Here is a 19241-nt window from a genome sequence, read left to right as displayed (position 1 = left end):
TGGAGTTTCATAGTTAGGACTCAAAGCACAGCACCAATCATGCCATAATCACACCAAAATGCCCATTTAATGATGCTGTTGTTGCTTTAGAATTTAGATACTACCTATTAAAAAGGATGAAAGAATAAGAAACACTGCTCCAAAGAGTCATTTTAATACCAGGGAATCTTTTACAATCTGTATAATTGGAGACATCATATCCTGTCCAAACAATAGCATAGTCATCAATACGGTGCCCATTTTCTAGTGGGTAATGCTCCAATGTCATTGGGAATGGAATCGAAATTAGACAGGTCAGAGACAAATTTTTTGCTCAGTGCTCCTACTTGTCTCATAGTACTCAGCGTTTTGTTAAATGGATAAAATGGGTTTATATGCCACAGGAATGATGCATCTAAATGTATTGCTTGTAAATGTACATCGATAAAAGGTTTTAGTGAGGCTTGTAAATATCATCTGGGGGAATAAAATGACATTCCCGAGATGTCATTACTGGCCATGTGCAATAAATGTACAATGATAAATACAGATGGTTTTTTTTGGTTTTCAAACACTGACATTGTCTTCCTGCACTTCAATCTCTGAATGCACAATTATGGGTAACAGTGCAGTGACCATGTTGGAAAGTACCTCTTTGGAAATTGAAACTTGCTGGGCAAATATACAACAATAATTTCATCTCAAACTCGAACGGGCACTCGGTAGAGCGCATAAGTCGCTTGGCTAAACAGCTTTTGTGTCCCACTGATAGGCCGGATCTGGATTCGGACCTGAACGGAAATCTAGTCCGCCTGTTCTTGATACTTACGCAACTCATCCACCTAGTTTTGTCGTAGCTTGTCCACAACTTTTTGAATATATCGTGCTATATATCGTTTTTGGCCACATCTCCCAATGGTGATCAAGGATCACTTGAAAAATTAAACAAACTCTAGTCTCTGGATCTGCAATCGGATCTTCACCAAAATTGAATTTATTCGTCCTTGTCACATATACAATATCTCCACCAAGTTTCGTCCGAATCCGTCAACCTTTGGAAATATCGTGCTATTTATCGCTTTTTGGCAATATCTCTCGATGATGAAGAATCATTTTAAAATTCTCTAATCCAGATCTGGATCTTTACCAAAGTTGGATTATTTTCGCCCTTGTCACATATACAACATCTCCACCAAGTTTCGTCCGAATCCATCCACACCCTTTGGAAATATCGTGCTATTTATCACTTTTTGGCAATATCTCTCGATGATGAAGAATCATTTAAAAATTCTCTAATCCAGATCTGGATCTTTACCAAAGTTGGATTATTTTCGTCCTTGTCACATATACAATATCTCCACAAAGTTTCGTCCGAATCCGTCAACCTTTGGAAATATCGTGCCATTTATCGCTTTTTGGCAATATCTCTCGATGAAGAATCATTTAAAAATTCTCTATTCCAGATCTGGATCTTTACCAAAGTTGGATTATTTTCGCCCTTGTCACATATGCAATATCTCCACCAAGTTTCGTCCGAATCCGTCAACCTTTGGAAATATCGTGCTATTTATCGCTTTTTGGCAATATCTCTCGATGATGAAGAATCATTTAAAAATTCTCTAATCCAGATCTGGATCTTTACCAAAGTTGGATTATTTTCGCCCTTGTCACATATACAACATCTCCACCAAATTTTGTCCGAATCCAACCACACCCTTTGGAAATATCGTGCCATTTATCGCTTTTTGGCAATATCTCTCGATGATGAAGAATCATTTAAAAATTCTCTATTCCAGATCTAGATCTTTACCAAAGTTGGATTATTTTCGTCCTTGTCACATATACAATATCTGCACCAAATTTCGGCCGAATCCGTCAACCTTAGGAAATATCGTGCTATTTATCGCTTTTTGGCAATATCTCTCGATGATGAAGAATCATTTAAAAATTCTCTATTCCAGATCTAGATCTTTACCAAAGTTGGATCATCTTCGTCTTTGTCACATATACAATATCTCCACCAAATTTCGGCCGAATCCATCCACACCTTTTGGAAATATTGTGCTATACATCCCTTTTTGGCAATATCTCTCAATGATGAAGAATCATTTAAAAATTCTCTAATCCAGATCCAGATCTAGATCTTTACCAAAGTTGGATCATTTCCGTCCTTGTCATATATACAATATCTCCACCAAATTTCGGCCGAATCCGTCCGCAACTTTTTGAGATCGACCTTCTGTCATAATATGGCGTGCTGGTAGAATAAAGCGAGTGGAGATAATGCACCACCACACACTGAAAAATTAAGCTTGACTAGCATCCTAATTTCACTCAGCTATGCCTTCATAATGAGCGAAAAACAAACCAAATTGCTGTAAATAGCAGATGGTACCTTGTTGCATCCAATTACTTGCAAATCAAAGAGAAATCTGGATATTACAAGACATGTCGAAAGAGAGAGAGGTTCCATTGTGGCTGCACCTGCAGGGTCGTTGTCATTTTTAATATCCAGTTTTCTCTGTTTTCCATTCCAGATGCTCACACATCCTGGTTTCAACAGAAATACTATTTTTATATTATTAGTAATATTGCATTGCAAAGATGTTTCCCGGCTTCATTTGAATCAATCGTATTTCTCTGTGAGTATTATTATTGTGTGCTGAAATTGCTATCGGCTGAAATGTCAGCGAAATAGATGGCATGGCGTGAACATCACCATACGTGGAAAGAAGAAAAACTTAATGAAAAAACAAACAAGGAAGGAAGCTAGTATGAAATGAGAGTATAAAAATAAAAATAAAAATTGCCCAAAATGGCTGTCAAACGTTTTGATTGGCCATACGTCTGGCTATATATTTTGTTTAACACAAATGTTGGTAGTCTAGCGAAAAGATGCGGAAAGGGAAACCTTCCCCCAGAAGGGCTTGATGGTGACCTTGCAGTTGCCAACACCAAAACCACCCTTGGGAGGGAAGGTATAGTGTGTATTCCAATAGCACTATCAGTATAAATAATTCTGTAACTTTAAAGGTAAACTGGGAATTAACATTCCAAGCACAGCCTGAAGACCAAAAACATAACGAGTCGCATCATTCGTTGAACCGAGATGAGACTGTTATTTTTTTAATTTGGGAACTCAAGAAGTAGTTGGCATGTGGAACATATGCCAGGAAGAGTAAGTGAGTACAAGGACACTTGATTAGTTAAAAAATTTTTTTAATGAATGCTTAGATATAACAAAAATAGATAGACACAGGTGGTTGGAGCAAGTAGACAGGTATGTGTGTGACTGTGCAAGGCGGCATGTGTATATGAGGAAAGGTGTTATTCTTGGATGAAAGTTCCATCTACCAAAGCTCACGGGCACGGAATGTAGTCCTGGTCTAAGGAAAATGTACATTTCCCATTGGAATTGGAGCATCATCCTCCACATGTGATGATATATGGGCAGGAATGACATCAGGACATTTATTTGGTCCCTATTGTTTTGATGGACCGGTAGACGGCGTATCTTACGAACATATGTTAAGAAACTTGCAGGTATCACGACTTGTTACTGCGAGAATAGCTGAAAGTGTCGGTTTCAACAAGATGGCGGACCGGAGCATTTTCCGTTGCTTATGTGGGACTATCGAAATGATACATTCCCTCAACGATGGGTTGGATGCAGATCACCAACATCATCAGCTCCTCTATCATGGCAACCACGTAGTCCAGATCTAACTACTATGTACAACTCTGTGGAGCTTCATCAAGGAGATATAGTATCGACAAACTGGTGTGGGATGATTGGAGAATTGTGCGCAGGAGTCGTGGTCTCTTTCGCACAGGTGACTCCACAAAAAAAGGGTTAAAGAACGAATGCTTTACTGGGGACAGGGTAAGGCGACTTTCAGGCCACCCTGTATTAGTTGTCATTAAATTAACGAGAACAGGATGTGTTAAGTGAACGAGATGTGAATCAAGCACAGGCATGACGGGCCAAATGGCCTTCTCTGTCTGTACCCCTGCGTACGCATGGAAATTGAGTAATTTCGATTTTCCACTTAATACGTATGCTGTACTCAGCATGAATGGACATGTCATAAATAAAGCATTGATGAACATTTGATGAACATCCCGAACATATATTCCCCAATTATATGACCCAATTCCCCCATTATAATTTGAAAAACCCTTTTAGATATTTTATGGCGGCACGTTCGGTACAGGGTGCAGCAACTCTTATGTAGATGTGTACTTGGTTTCATGAGCTATTACCTCGATAAATATAGTATGATTCATGATATTACCTCTCCTGCATATATTCCCCCACATTACTGCTGAGGTCACCTACTATAGGATGTTCAAACACCCAGCAAGGATGCGCTTATGGGTCAGTAGTAATTTGATACCCCGCTGTATGTAATTAGTTTTTTTAGGGCAGGGATATTTAGCTCGTCATGTGGTTAGTACCGTAAAATGGGGTGAATAGGGACAGCAAGGTGAATAGGGACACGAACTGAAAAAAGTTCGGAAACTTTTTTCGCTGAAAATTGATAACCATACTGATTTGTTGATATTTGGGTTGAAAGTGTTCTCTTGTTTTTTAAAAAAGCAACTTATGGTCCCTATTAACCCCATATATGGGTTAAATAGGAATAAATAGGATTTTTATGGCTGTCCCTATTCACCCGTAAAACGGGTGAATAGGGACAGTCACTAATACAAAAAAATAATAATCAAGAAAAAGGGACAGTTTGGAGAAACTTTTTATCCCATATTTTTTTTCATTGGCACCGTGGTTTATATTGTTACAGACGCGGTTTTGGATGTTAGTTTACCGAGCGGTTTGGTATGACCGCGTCTGCACAGTTTACCCGATTCCACTCGAACGTTGGCCAAATCGCGCTATGCTAAATCAATTAAGGAAAGGACACAACGGCTGGGATTAAATGATACGACACCAGGGGTACAGTTCTCAAGACCTCCGGAGGAGGTTATAATATTTGTATGCAGAACGTTTAGATTACACGGACAAGAGGTACAGCATAGGAAGGTGGGCACTTAAACACGGTCTTATATTAGCCCTGACAGACCACAGATAAACGGGACAAGACTGACTCACACAGGGATTGATGGCAAGGAGAGGGCAGAATCGATGGACAGCACAAGGTGCACCTTGGCTCAGGGACAGGATAGCGCGGTCCAAAAGATGCAGGGAGGTATCGTCGCGCTGGAGGTGGCGTCTGGTTCTCTTCAAGCTGGGGGCGCATCTGACGTCACCTCCGGTAAGTGGCTGCGTATATCCAGCGGGGAGTGACACGCCCTCGGCTCGTTAGCTCCGCCCCAGATGGAATCGGCCCGCCGCTTCTTATTGGGTGCGGGGGGGTTACCGGGCTCCGCCCTTGATGAGGAGCTGACAGCCAGCCCCTTCGTGGTAACCCCGTCGGAGAACATGGGCAATGGCGGCTAACCAAGCCGGAGTGAGGACGCACACTCCCCGCGCGCTGTTGTTGTAGTTGTTGTTGTTGTTGTAGTTTCATGAGGAAGATGGGAGGAGGTATGGGGAGGTCCTAAACTCACTACTGGTGCCATACAATCACATTCTGGTGCAACGAAGAGTCAGAATTAATGGAAACGAGTCCTTAACTGACATAGACTAAGAATAACTAGCAAGATGTCCTATAGTTGTCTACGTGAGATGCGGTGAACCTGGGCACGACATTTAATGGGGGAAGAAGGGGAAGGTCGGGGCTACAGAGTGTTGTTTACAGACAATGGGACTAGGGAATGGGGGATTGGGGATAGTTGGGGAGTATTGGGGAAATAGGGGAATATTTACAAGCGGATATGGATGGAGGCCAAATCCCATATCCGCAACATTGCACCCTTCTCTACCTCGGGGCGTCCCGACCCGATAAATCTTTACCTACGTTAGTGTGGCACTCAGATGTAGTTCCCTCTACTATTAACTCTACCCTGAGTGCGACAGTTTTACAGATATTCACAAATGAGTAAATATGTCCCCCTGCGACGTTGCACCCTTCTCCTCACAGAAACACACCCACAGGATAACCGAATCGCGGAAAGAATTCTCAAACTAAACATACAGCCGGTAGGGAGCATTATTTACACAAGACTACGCTGATATTTACACTACGATCCAGGACCTGTTTTTGGAGGAACACATGCAGATGTTATGCATAGAGAGAGCACGCATGCCAGCATCGATACACCAACCCACGAGTGCTCTGTGGCCTTAAGGCCTTTAATAATGTGCAGAGCACCCCATCCAAGCACCAAAAGCACCACCCCATCATGTACAGTCAGCACCATCCGGTGCACCAATAAAGTGTTTAACGTCACCGGTGGTGTCGCAGCCGGCCGATGTTCTGCCGCTGGTCTTGCCTTCTTGAAGCACTTGGCCTTCTAGCTTCTTTAAAAATAAAGAAAGGCGCCAACCGCGTCCATTTCTAAATTGTGGCCGTCAGGGGGCCAACTATTAGTGGTTCACCTCTATGGCATAGGTGCCACGTTGACCCAGAGGTCCATCCACGGGTGGTGCTTGGCCGCAAAAGAACTGCGGTCCATGGTGGGTGGCCACAAAAATTGCGGTCCATATGGTGTATCGATCCCGGCAGCAAGCAGCGAAAGTGCAGGCCCACAACTGCGGAGCCAGCACCTCTCTCTCCTCTCTCTCTGCCCCAAAGCCAGATCCTCGGAGGTGGGAGACAAAAGAAGAAGACAAGCGAGTAAGGTGGTAAGGGCGCAAAAGTGCACGCAATACAAGATGATGCACACTGGGGGCACATGGGAACCAGGTGAGACAGGTACGTTCCTACCGTACGCCCCCCCCCCCCCCCCCCACCAGGTAACCTACATGGCCCCTCCCTTACCCCTTACTGTATCCACAAAACACAACACTACCCACAAACATCTACTTTACAAATCAACAAACGTCCCTACTGTCTTCCCCGTTCCTCCCATAAACCAAATTCGTCTTCTCTCCCTCCTAACCAATCAAATTTGCCATTTCCAACTCTCATCAAAATTTGCCATCACCAACTTAACATCAAAATTTGCCATCACCAATTCATCATCAGTCCCTCCTAAGGAGGGAGAGATGGAATCACCCCAACATCTCATCCACGTCGTGATGCGTCTCACCAATCCACACAGCAATTCTCATTTCCTGCACACAGAACAAAGAAAACACAGGTGTGGAGTCATCATCATCACCTCAGGTAAGTGGCTGCGTATGGTGCGACAGGTTCATCAATCCTAACTATTTCCTAAATGACTTTAACAACTTTACATTACCCGGGGTCTTTCTCCTGCCAAACCATTGGCCCTCTTACACTATGGGTTCTAAAAACCAATTCCCATTGACCAAACTGTGGTGCTTTTCAATTTGGGGTCTCACTCCCCCGATTCATCTCCCGGTGCCCTCGCACAATTTCTGGGCCGCGACGTGTAGCTCTCCCCGCAGGTCTACCCACCTGCACACCTCCACCACTGCAGTTGCCTCCGAGCTTACCTGCTCCTTACCCTAACCTAACTACCTGGGGAAGGCCCTCTGGCGCTCTCCCCACTCGGTGCCCTCTCTGGCACTGGGCTACCCGGGTCCGTCCTCTGGATCCTCGGGCCCCACTGACACTAACGGCTCCCAGAGCCCACCTGCGGCCTCACCTGGCCGACCTCCTCACAGTGGTGGAGTGCCCAACCAACTACACACTCTAACAGGCTACACGCCCAGCCATTTCCACAACACTAATGCACCCATCCACAATACCATTCTGCATCCGCACCACAAATGCCAATATCCAACCACAATTTACCTATACCCTCTACCTAACACTTACACTACCCGCCCCGGGTACTCGTGAAAGGGGTCCACTCTTCCCCCATCCACACCTTCGCACCATGCACACCACTCCGTACCACTTACTCCAACTCTCTCCACACCACTCATTCTCTGCTCCATATATTCCACACACCTGTACTTGCACACCTGTGCTCTCACACGTGGTGCCACCTGCACCCTTCTCTCCCCAAGCGCATTCGCGCTGATCCACAACACTCACTACTCATACACTGCTCCACACTGCTCCACACACCTGTCCAGTTCTCACACAGCATCATCTCATCTAACTACTCCCCTCTGAAACTTGCGCTTCCCAGTCGTCCCTTTAAACTATTGCGCTTCCACGTCATTATCATCCACACTAATCTACCTGCGTCCCCACTACAGGTATCAGTCACTATCTAAACTTAACGTTACCTAATGTCATCTTCGCTAGATCCCTACCAATATCCTAACCCACCCGGGCTAGTTTTCACTGCCATACACCCCATAATCTAGTGCGCATTTGCCCCACCATGGGAAGGGTGGCAGGGATGCCACCCTTACCCACCGGGCCCATCGCTCACTACTAATTTTGCACATCAAATTTCAACAAATCAAAAATTTGCCACTCACTACCCATCATCTGCCAATCATTACTGCCAATCCTTTGCCAATCATCAAATTTTGTTTTTTTCTAATTTCGGGGCCAAAACACTATCCTCATCACACAGTCTACTCACTAATGCCTCTCGGTGCGCCAATTCACTTCTAAAGCTCGGCTTCGTACAGCCAAGCCATGAATGCGGGTTGTTCTGTGCCAGCGGCTGGATGCGTCCGGCATTCGGTGCAGGGAAGGAGGTTTACCCGGGCCGAGATCCCACGCACCATCTCGGCACGGAGCCATCCCATGGCCCGATCTCGACCTGCCGGAATGCCTCAACAAAAAGTGGTCGCCATGACGACCCTTCCTATCCAGCTGCCCGCTCCGCCTAGTGGAGCACGGACGCGGCCGTTCAAAGCGAGGCCCAGCACGCACCGAGGGCCCGATTCGGCTATAAGTCGTTCTAACCGCTGCTCCGTTTAACGTCGATGCTTCACCTGCATGCTTACACCCCGCAGCCCGTTCCTTGCTCACACATCCAGCCGTTCCCATGCTCCTCGTACCTTTCCTTACACACCCAGGTACACTCATTCCACTCACAGCCTTGGTCACACACCTGACCACCGAACACTTTGGCACACATTCGTTGGTCGCACACCTCACCAACACACCTCTTCGCGCCCCCTCCTCGGTCACCTCCTCTGTGACAATCACAGGTGTGCTCTCACTCGCACACCCAACCACGTGCCTCACTACCAATTCCAGCGTGCATTCCCACTCACGCTCTACCATTCCAGGTGTGCATCCTTCCATTCCAGGTGTACATCCTCGCTCACCTGTCACAACCAACTCACGCTCCTTGTCACTCTCACTACTCTCACCTCCATTCTTGACAGCGCACTCACCCTTATTCTTGACAGCGCACTCTTTCCTCATGCACCCGTCCGTTACACACCTCTCTCGCGCACACTCTTACGCACACTCTCCCGTCACACCCTCTGTAACACTCACCACACCGCGCTTCCATGTGCTCCCTCGCACACGCGCTACGACCGACTCACTCTCGCCAGCACCCTCACTCCTTGGCACGCACTTTTTCCTCACACACCCCAGAGTCGGACTTTCTCGCACACCTCCTTTTTCGCACACCAGACCTGTCGCACACTTCACCAACGGCCTCTCACGAACACCCGGGTCCATCTTGACCCCCAAGCTCATTAAATCACCTGGCGCATCATACGCACGACCATATTGGTCACCACTTACACCGGGTCCTCTTCCTCTTCGCTTCTCCTCCATCACCTGCGAATCCCTCATCCGGTTAATGAGCACATCATCACGATCCAAATACAGACTTTGGACCAATTCTTTTATCTCCTCTTTTATCTCTTTCTTATCCCCTCTCCGTCGCTTCTTAATTTCGCTCACCCCTTCTTCCACTTCTTCTAATTTCTGCTTCACCTCTTTTATTTCCCGGTACGTCTCCTCAAGTTCGTCCTCTAAGGCTACCTTGACCGTTTCCATGTGCGTCCTCACCTGCCGGTCCTTCGTCTCCATTACCTCTATCACCTCGTCCAACCTCGTTGTCAGTCCCTCACGTACCATCTGACATTCCCTCTTCGTCGCTACCAAGTCATTTTTTAGGTCATTTTGTGTCGCTTTTAACCCTCCTATTACCGCTGTGTTCTTCTTTACCTGGTCCGTTAGTTCTTTTTGTCCCTCTGTCAGTTGTTCTACTTCCTGCGTCAGGTCCTCTATGCCCCCTTGTAACTTTACAGTCCCCTTTCTCACCTCCTTCTCCATGTGCTCCTTACAGTGCCTCACCTCCTCGCGCACTCCTCCGACCTCCTCACTCACACCTCTTCTGATCTCCTCTCCCATCACTTGCATCTCCTGCCCAGATGCCACCCTCATCTGCTCCATTTCCTCCCTGTGAGCATCCAGTTTGGTTTCTACCCCCATTCTGACCCCCTCTATCTGCTGCCCCATTTGTTTAACTTCCCTTTCCGCTTGGTCCCTCATGTCCCTCAATTTGCCTTCCATACTGTTTTCTAACCCCTCTAACCCCTTTTGCATCCCTTCCATTTGATTCTCCTGGGCAGCCATTCTATTTTCTACCCCCGTTAACCCCTCCTGTATTTCCCCTAATCTATTGTCTAATTTCCCAAATTTCTTGTCTAATCCCTTAAAATTATTGTCTAACCCCTCACCGGTACCCCTCGCTTCGTCCCTCATTACCCCCATTTGGTTTCCCATTACCCTCAATTGCTCACTCCGAGCCCTCGCTTCGTCCCTCATTGCCCCCATTTGGCCCTCCAATCGCTCACCCAATCGCTCACCCAATCGCTTTCTATCAGCCCTCATTTGCTCACTATTCTGGGCCATAAGGGCCTTCATTTGTATTAAAAAAAGGTTCAAATCTACCAGCGGCGCTACCACGGTCGCGGGCGTGGTCGCCGTGGCCATGTGCGAGGCGCCATTTTGCGCGCCCGTAACCTCGTGCACGACGACGCTATTTTGCGACCCTGCCACCCTCACTGCTTCGCTCTCCTCATGTCCCTCATTTTGGTCCTGGATCGACCCTGCCTCACTCTCCTCTACCGGAACCCAGCCGTCTTGGTCTGCCATAGCGCGACTTTCAAAATTCGGGTTTTTTTTTTTTTTTTGTAAAACACAATCAAATTTCGCCGTTATAATTTCGAGCGCGTGAAACGCGCTCCGGATCGAATCCCACTTCCCGACACCAAATGTTACAGACGCGGTTTTGGATGTTAGTTTACCGAGCGGTTTGGTATGACCGCGTCTGCACAGTTTACCCGATTCCACTCGAACGTTGGCCAAATCGCGCTATGCTAAATCAATTAAGGAAAGGACACAACGGCTGGGATTAAATGACACGACACCAGGGGTACAGTTCTCAAGACCTCCGGAGGAGGTTATAATATTTGTATGCAGAACGTTTAGATTACACGGACAAGAGGTACAGCATAGGAAGGTGGGCACTTAAACACGGTCTTATATTAGCCCCGACAGACCACAGATAAACGGGACAAGACTGACTCACACAGGGATTGATGGCAAGGAGAGGGCAGAATCGATGGACAGCACAAGGTGCACCTTGGCTCAGGGACAGGATAGCGCGGTCCAAAAGATGCAGGGAGGTATCGTCGCGCTGGAGGTGGCGTCTGGTTCTCTTCAAGCTGGGGGCACATCTGACGTCACCTCCGGTAAGTGGCTGCGTATATCCAGCGGGGAGTGACACGCCCTCGGCTCGTTAGCTCCGCCCCAGATGGAATCGGCCCGCCGCTTCTTATTGGGTGCGGGGGGGTTACCGGGCTCCGCCCTTGATGAGGAGCTGACAGCCAGCCCCTTCGTGGTAACCCCGTCGGAGAACATGGGCAATGGCGGCTAACCAAGCCGGAGTGAGGACGCACACTCCCCGCGCGCTGTTGTTGTAGTTGTTGTTGTTGTTGTAGTTTCATGAGGAAGTGGGAGGAGGTATTGGGGATTACAGGTCCTAAACTCACTACTGGTGCCATACAATCACATTCTGGTGCAACGAAGAGTCAGAATTAATGGAAACGAGTCCTTAACTGACATAGACTAAGAATAACTAGCAAGATGTCCTATAGTTGTCTACGTGAGATGCGGTGAACCTGGGCACGACATTTAATGGGGGAAGAAGGGGAAGGTCGGGGCTACAGAGTGTTGTTTACAGACAATGGGACTAGGGAATGGGGGATTGGGGATAGTTGGGGAGTATTGGGGAAATAGGGGAATATTTACAAGCGGATATGGATGGAGGCCAAATCCCATATCCGCAACAATATTATGGGTGCATATTATGTGCACCCATCTGAGCTATCAATTTAGCAATAAGTTGGAAACTCAGGATTGTTTCTTGATTATTATTTTTTTGTATTAGTGACTGTCCCGATTCACCCGTAAAACGGGGTGAATAGGAACAGCCATAAAAATCCTATTTATTCCTATTTAACCCATATATGGGGTTAATAGGGACTATAAGTTGCTTTAAAAAAAAACAAGAGAACACTTTCAACCCAAATATCAACAAATCAGTATGGTTATCAATTTTCAGCGAAAAAGGTTTCCGAACTTTTTTTCAGTTTGTGTCCCTATTCACCCCCATTTTATGGTTCAGGAAATGGGGGGGAAAAAAGGAAAGAATGTGTGGGATGGAGTAGAGGGGAATGTTCTGGCTGGTCCAGTTAGTGTGAAAGTTAAGGGGAATGGAGGCAGGAGGTGTTGGAGGGATCCAGGGTGTGTGTGTGGTGAGTGCGTAATCTCACCCTTTTGGATATGTAATAAGTATATAGTCCAGATTCATTATTTTTAATGCAGGTTTTGAGATTCATGTAAGAGCAAAACAGGAGGAAATGGATCAACAGTGGTGTTGTGTATGTCAAGAGCATCTTTGCGCATTGTCCACTATCCTCAATAAACCTTCCAAGCCCTCTGGAATATATTTGGCTGGGTATATACCTCTGCGCAACCACCTCATCATGTTCGTTTTATACCATCCACCCAACGATGACGACTCTCTGTATACCTCTATTTCCCTCTAACATGTATCAACTCGTAATCACCCATCCCAACTCCCTGTTTGTCATCTGCGGCGGTTTCAATTGTCACCATGCCAGCTGGCCGGCTGCGTGTTGGCGCAGGAACAACCAGCTTTGGCATTGCAGCAAAGACCCTCTGGGACACTTGTGCGTTCGATCCAATCTATAAGCTTCCTAACTTGGATTTCTCCTACTGGTGCATCGTCCCTCATGGACCTAGAGATGACGGACTTGCCATTCAATCTCTCTTGTTCCTCTTCTACCTCTCATTGGCTCTTCTGATAATTTTCGCCTCAAGGTTCATGTATCTCTGCCCTTGTAAGAGAGCAATCTCAATGATATATGAAATCACATTCCAGAAGTTGTTCTGTCTCACTCTTCCCTGAAGGCCTTCAGGCAAGCAGTACACCGCCATCTTTTCCTATCTCCAATTCATTACACCCATTGACCTTTCCTAACCCAACCATCTTCCTTGCCAGTTTGCTTCCTTCCCTCCTCCCTCTCCTCTTTCCCTGTTCGTTCATTCTCTTGATGTTTATCCCACTGTAAGCTCGACTTGGCTCTTCAGTGAGCATCGCTCCCGTGAAGAAAAAAAATGGGGCAAAGGGAAAACAGGGGACAACAACAACTCACAGATGCACTCCAGAATCTTAAGAGGAATCAATTCTACAGTATACATTAGGGTGGCCCTTAGACGGGGTGAAAATTTTCAAATATTAGTTTGAATGTTCTCATGGCCTAAATGTGATCCATGTGGGATAGAAACACTGCATTCAAAATTTCATACAAGTCTGTTTATATTTAGAGGTAGTCCAGGCACCTTCAGGAATCAAGATTTTATATATATATATATATATATATATATTTTTTTTTCTATTTTATATTTCTAGTCCATAGATGTGATAATTATTCATAAGCATTTTTTATCAAACGGTGTTTATTTATTTCTGTGATACATACTGTATTATCTGTGATATGTGTTTTTCGTGTTACGTGACCTCAATCACATGGCCTACAGGGGGAAATGTTCAAGGATGCTGGACTACCTCTAAATATTTATGAATTTAGCGGACATTTGGCCTGGTTCGTGTTTAGGGCAAATTGACCAGTTGAAGAGGGTGAGAGCTTAATATTTCAAACTTTCAAAAATAAGGGCCACCCTACGTATACATATATCATCCACAAACTAGTAGGGATTTTACTACATACAGTATGTACACCATATGTGTTTGTCCATTAGCAGACAATGGACAAACATATCGACAGTATATATGTATATGCCATTTTATAACTTGGGTTCCTCGCATCATGAGCCAGGGCTTCTGATGGGAGATTTACAATGGATTCTGCTTTGTTCGTCTGTGTGTGCAGATTCTTGTTAGTATTTTCCTGCCTCGTGCTCTCAGTATTTTCAACCATGGAAAAGCATCAAGATGTGGCCTCTGAGTGTCTACTTATTCTGGTACCTCCGCATTTTATTTTATTTTATCGTTTGGAAATATGATGTCATTTCACATTTACCAGTAAAAGACATTGTACTTACATGAAATATTTAGTACCATTTTGATTAAAAATAGATTAAAAGAGCAGTTGCAATGTGCTGAATACTGTATATTGGACTTAAATACAGGTGGTCCCTTAAATAGGTACCCATTTTTATTTATTGAATACTCCACAAGTATACACCTACATGGAACAGTTAAAGTAATGTTTGAAGTTTTGTTTATTACTCAACCTTCTCTTTCAATGAATGTTCGTTTCCGAGCCGTTCATGAATTCCTCGATTTCCCCAACAAATGGATCAGCCATGGTGGACTGACCCAATGCTTGGCCCTCAAGATCCCCGCACCTGATTCGCTGTGATTTTTTTAGGGGGGATGAGAGGGGTTCATCGAGGACAGAGTTTGTGCTTTGGGTGAGCTACGAGATCACATCACTAATGCTGTTCATGGCATATCCCATGCCATCTGTGAAAAAGAGATGGGCTACTTCCTTCAATGTCTCCATTCGTACATCGAAAGAAGTGTACATGTTGATTACTAAATGATGAACTGTACCATATTCAACTAGAAAGTTGTGTATGCTTGTACAGTATTCATGAAATAAAAATGTGTACCTATTTAAGGTACACCTTGCATATAAAACTGAAAGGAATTGGGCAGATATCAACCATTCGTTAGGGGAGGGCGGGTATTAACGTATTAGGTATTAAGAGGGTATTCCTCCAATGTGGGGACAAATCCATGTCCTCTATTATAAAAACACCACTGGGGGCGTAGTGAAGCAATTTGATTAACTAGGGCATGCCCGTACTATATATATATCTAAAAGTATATCCCCCCCCTCTATTTACATGCAATGGTTTGGTCCAAAGCGAACGGCTTGCGAGTACGGTGACAATCCCCCCCCCCCCTCTATTTACATGAAATGGTTTGGTCCAAAGCGAACGGCTTGCGAGTACGGTGACAATCCCCCCCCTCTATTTACATGAAATGGTTTGGTCCAAAGCGAACGGCTTGCGAGTACGGTGACAATCCCCCCCCTCTATTTACATGAAATGGTTTGGTCCAAAGCTAACGGCTTGGCGCTTGCGGAGTTTGGTAAAGAAAATTAGAAATCGCCATCGCGTGCACAAATGCGCAGGAAAGCGAATGAATCGCAAATTAGTTTTAATTAGTTTTAAAACATAGTTTAACGCCCGAGCGAGTTTAACGCAATCGCAAATCGCATCGCAAAGCGAAAGAATCGCAAATTAGTTTTAATTAGTTTTAAAACATAGTTTAACGCCAACATAGCGCCAACGTACGTGGGTGCCCGTTCCTTGCCCAAAAAAAAAAAAAACGCTACCCGTACGCTCTACCCCGCCCGTACGCCCGTAAACAAAAAAAACAACGCTCTTCGCTTCCGCCCTTCGCTCTGACTGAATTGGGAGAAATAATGCGCATAAGAAATCGAGAAATTATTATTTTCTCCGGAAGAAATCGAATTACGAACCGTAATGGCGCAGGCTCTCGGGCTCGCAACAACGCGTTCTGTGATTGGCTGCCGGAAGTGAAGTCTTCACTGTCGCAAATGTGAAGCGATGAATACGATGAATCGCAAATTAGTTTTTATTAGTTTTAAAACATAGTTTAACGGCAACATAGTTTGCCGACGGGAAATAAATGAATACGCTCTCAAATGTGCCATCCGAGGCAGAGTCTGTTCGCCACGTTCGGCACACGTGATAGCTCGCTGCTCTCTGATTGGTTGAATCGTTTTTTGGACATAGCTCGGTAACTACTTCTGCGATTAATTTAAAACCTTGAAAAGGCACATCCTCGGGTCCCCAGCAATATACCTGGCAAGTTTCAAGTATATCGGACCGGTAGTTGTCGAGAAACAGCGGTCACAGACAAACATACAAACATACAAACATACAAACAAACATACACACAGAGATTAGTGGAATTATAGATAGATGAACAGGATTAAATAATTTAATTGATATATGTGGGAAAATTACATGCCCAGACCCTCTCATGATCAGGCTGTTGGTGCTCCTATGGTTGGCAGCGAGTGCACCGGAAGCAGTGATGGCAAGAGAGTGGCAATCATATATGTGGGAAAATTACATGTTTGGTCAGGGTCGCCCATATGTCTCAGATGGCAGAGCACTGGTACGGTTTTCCAGAGGACCTGGGTTCGATTCCTGGTCTGGGTGTGTAATTTTCCCACATATATCAATTTAATTATTTAATCCTGTTCATTAAAGTAAGTATTGTTTGTAAGAAATCAGATCCAGGCCACAAGGGTACAATAACCAGACTTTATTCAATCACCGCCATTTTCTCTCTCTCCTCAGTTCCTTTCTCCGCCCTCTTCACGAGCACCCTCTCATGCCCAAGATCACGAGCATTTACATCATCAATGTAATAACAGAACACGTTTTCCCTTTTCTTGAAGGCATTTAGGTAATGTAGAATTGATATTTGAAATTATAAGGAAAGCAACCTGCAGAACAAAATGGAAACACTGTAATGATCTCATTACTTGGTACCTTCACACATTAACTCTATCGATGTATGGAATTGATTAACTTACGTTGGAGAACATTTCTTTCGATCATCCATAACAATATTAAATATGTAAGGAACAGAATTGTAATTCTTCACAAAAACGAGCACATGAACGTTGAATATCTTACTTAGCTTGCTCTCAACTTATGCCAAGTACCAAAGCTGTCAATGTTTCATTCCATCATCTCTCAAAATTCTTCAGCCAGGCAGGTGGTCTTCTAACCCTTTTACTTTGCACTGGACTTGCAACTGTTTCATTCCTTTAATTTCCCTCTTTAGTCGGCATTAGTGTTGACTCCGGATAGAGAGCCAGGTGCGATGCGTTCTTTCCATCATTAAGCACAAATGTGCTCGGTCAGATTTTCTCCTGAATCAGCGTAAGGATCAGTGTGCTTTGAAGTCCCCGTACTCACATGCAGGGTTTCTTTACTCGCACATGATCTCTTGGTTTAAATATGGGAATCTTTGCTCCCCTTCTTTGGTCGGTTACTCCTTGTTTTTTGGCTGTCTTTTGATAAAAGTGTCCCTTATGTTCAGGTGCTGTTCGGAATCACCGACGACCGGAAAGACGTTCAGCTTGATGCGCATCTTCCTTTGCTGAAGAAACTCAAAAGGCAATACACCGGAAGTGGCATGTGATGTTGCCCAACAATTCAACAGAAATTCAGTTACTGCAGGTTTCCAAGGTTTCCGTTCTCATTCTACATTCTGTATGCACTCCTTCAATGGAGTGATATCATTAGTCGTAGATGAAGTGCTCAATCCGAGCACCGTGCATCTGGATGACAGCTGCCTCATGGACACTGAAATTGCCGATGACTCGTCTGAGAACTGCAGCTGGTACGTGTCTGATTTACCATCTGATGGTGTTTTTTAAGTCTTGCAGTGTGTGTGGGTTGTTTTCTTAGACTTTAGCTTTGAGGGACCCCATAGGTATTAGTCAGGAGAAGACAGACCCGGGGAGTAGGGAGGCCATGGGTTGTCCGTTCAACAAGAAATAAGTCAATCACCCAGGAGGTTGTCTCAAAAACTCCAAACCACAATTCGATGTATGTGGTGGTGTCCTGTCTTGCTGGAAGATGACTGAATTCATATAGTGATGTCTTGCTTCCTTCTCAGTGCCGGAAGGAATCTTCTCTGCAGCATGTCCATGTATCTGTCTGTGTTGACTGTCACTGTTTGTCCAGCTTTGCTTTCAAAGAAGAAACTTCCTATTATACCGCTACGTCCGATAGCACACCAAACCGTTACTCTCGCTAAAAAACTGGTTGCTCCATATGTTTGTAGGTTGGTGGTCTGTGCAAAAGCACATGTCCTGTTTGTTTATGTGGCCGCTGAGATGGAAGTGGGCCTCATCACTAAAGACGATGCTGTCTAGAAAATCCTAATCTTTGATCCGCTGGGCAATGGCGGTGAAAGGTTCGACCTTCTCCCTCTTATTTCAGTCTGATGCTGCAGTAACTGTATCTTTTACGTATACAATTTCAGATCATCATTTATGATTTTGCCAACAGTCGTGCGAAAGGTTCCCATCAGCTGGGAAAGTCGGTGTGTCGAAGTTTTCTGAGAAGTCTGCAAAGCTTCACTTACAGCCTCTATCTTGTCCGGTGCTCTCACTAAAGGTTTCTGACAACTCACTGTGTCTCTTAATTTGGTCTTTCACATGTCTAGTGTCTTTAATCCTTTAAACAATTCTTGATGGTTTTGCATTGTGGAATTCTTGCATTTGGATAGACCCTACAAAACTGCCTTTGTGTAGAAACATGTGATTTTGTCGCAAAAAGAAGTCTCTAAAATGAGCGTTTGCTGGGTCACAGATAACTTGGTCGACGTGGTTGAAACTTCAACGGAAAAAACTTTAAACCTTGTTCTTTGGACAATTTGAAAATCACGTTGGTAAAATTATTACAGCTGCTGGAAAGATTGCGCATCATTTTGGACCATCCTGCAATATAAAAAAGAATATGACATGGCCTTCTACATACTTCCATGTAGTGATGGGCCACCCATGCTGATCATTTGTGTTTAGCCCTCAGGTGACTGATCAGTCCAATATGTGCTCCTATTATTTGAGAGCACACTCAAACAGGTCCATGCAGTTAGAGGTTGGGTCTGCTTCTTTGTGGAAATTCTCATTTCCCTCGTTCTTTGATTGTACACTTTGTTCCAACAGCTCAGATCCCTATTTA

At 44.9% G+C, this 19241-nt stretch overlaps 1 protein-coding gene across 4 annotated transcripts in view; it reads left to right on the top strand.

The window, feature by feature from the left end:
• Positions 1-19241, top strand: part of LOC137421927 (potassium voltage-gated channel subfamily KQT member 4) — a 137497-nt gene that overhangs the window by 41675 nt on the left and 76581 nt on the right. For all 4 annotated transcript variants that reach the window (XR_013622638.1, XM_068108514.2, XM_068108513.2 and 1 more), the window contains exon 2: positions 14366-14456. Coding sequence is in view for 3 of the 4 variants with exons in the window: in XM_068108514.2 (XP_067964615.2) it covers positions 14366-14456 (91 nt within the window). In the remaining variant the exon portion in view is untranslated. The remainder of the gene's footprint in view (positions 1-14365; positions 14457-19241) is intronic.

The sequence above is a fragment of the Myxine glutinosa genome, chromosome 2, assembly GCF_964187855.1.
Source record: "Myxine glutinosa chromosome 2, kmMyxGlut1.1, whole genome shotgun sequence".
In the NCBI taxonomy this organism is placed as follows: Eukaryota; Metazoa; Chordata; class Myxini; order Myxiniformes; family Myxinidae; genus Myxine; species Myxine glutinosa.
The sequence above is the reverse complement of the archived record's forward strand: the minus strand, read 5'-3'. Positions and strand labels throughout refer to the sequence as shown.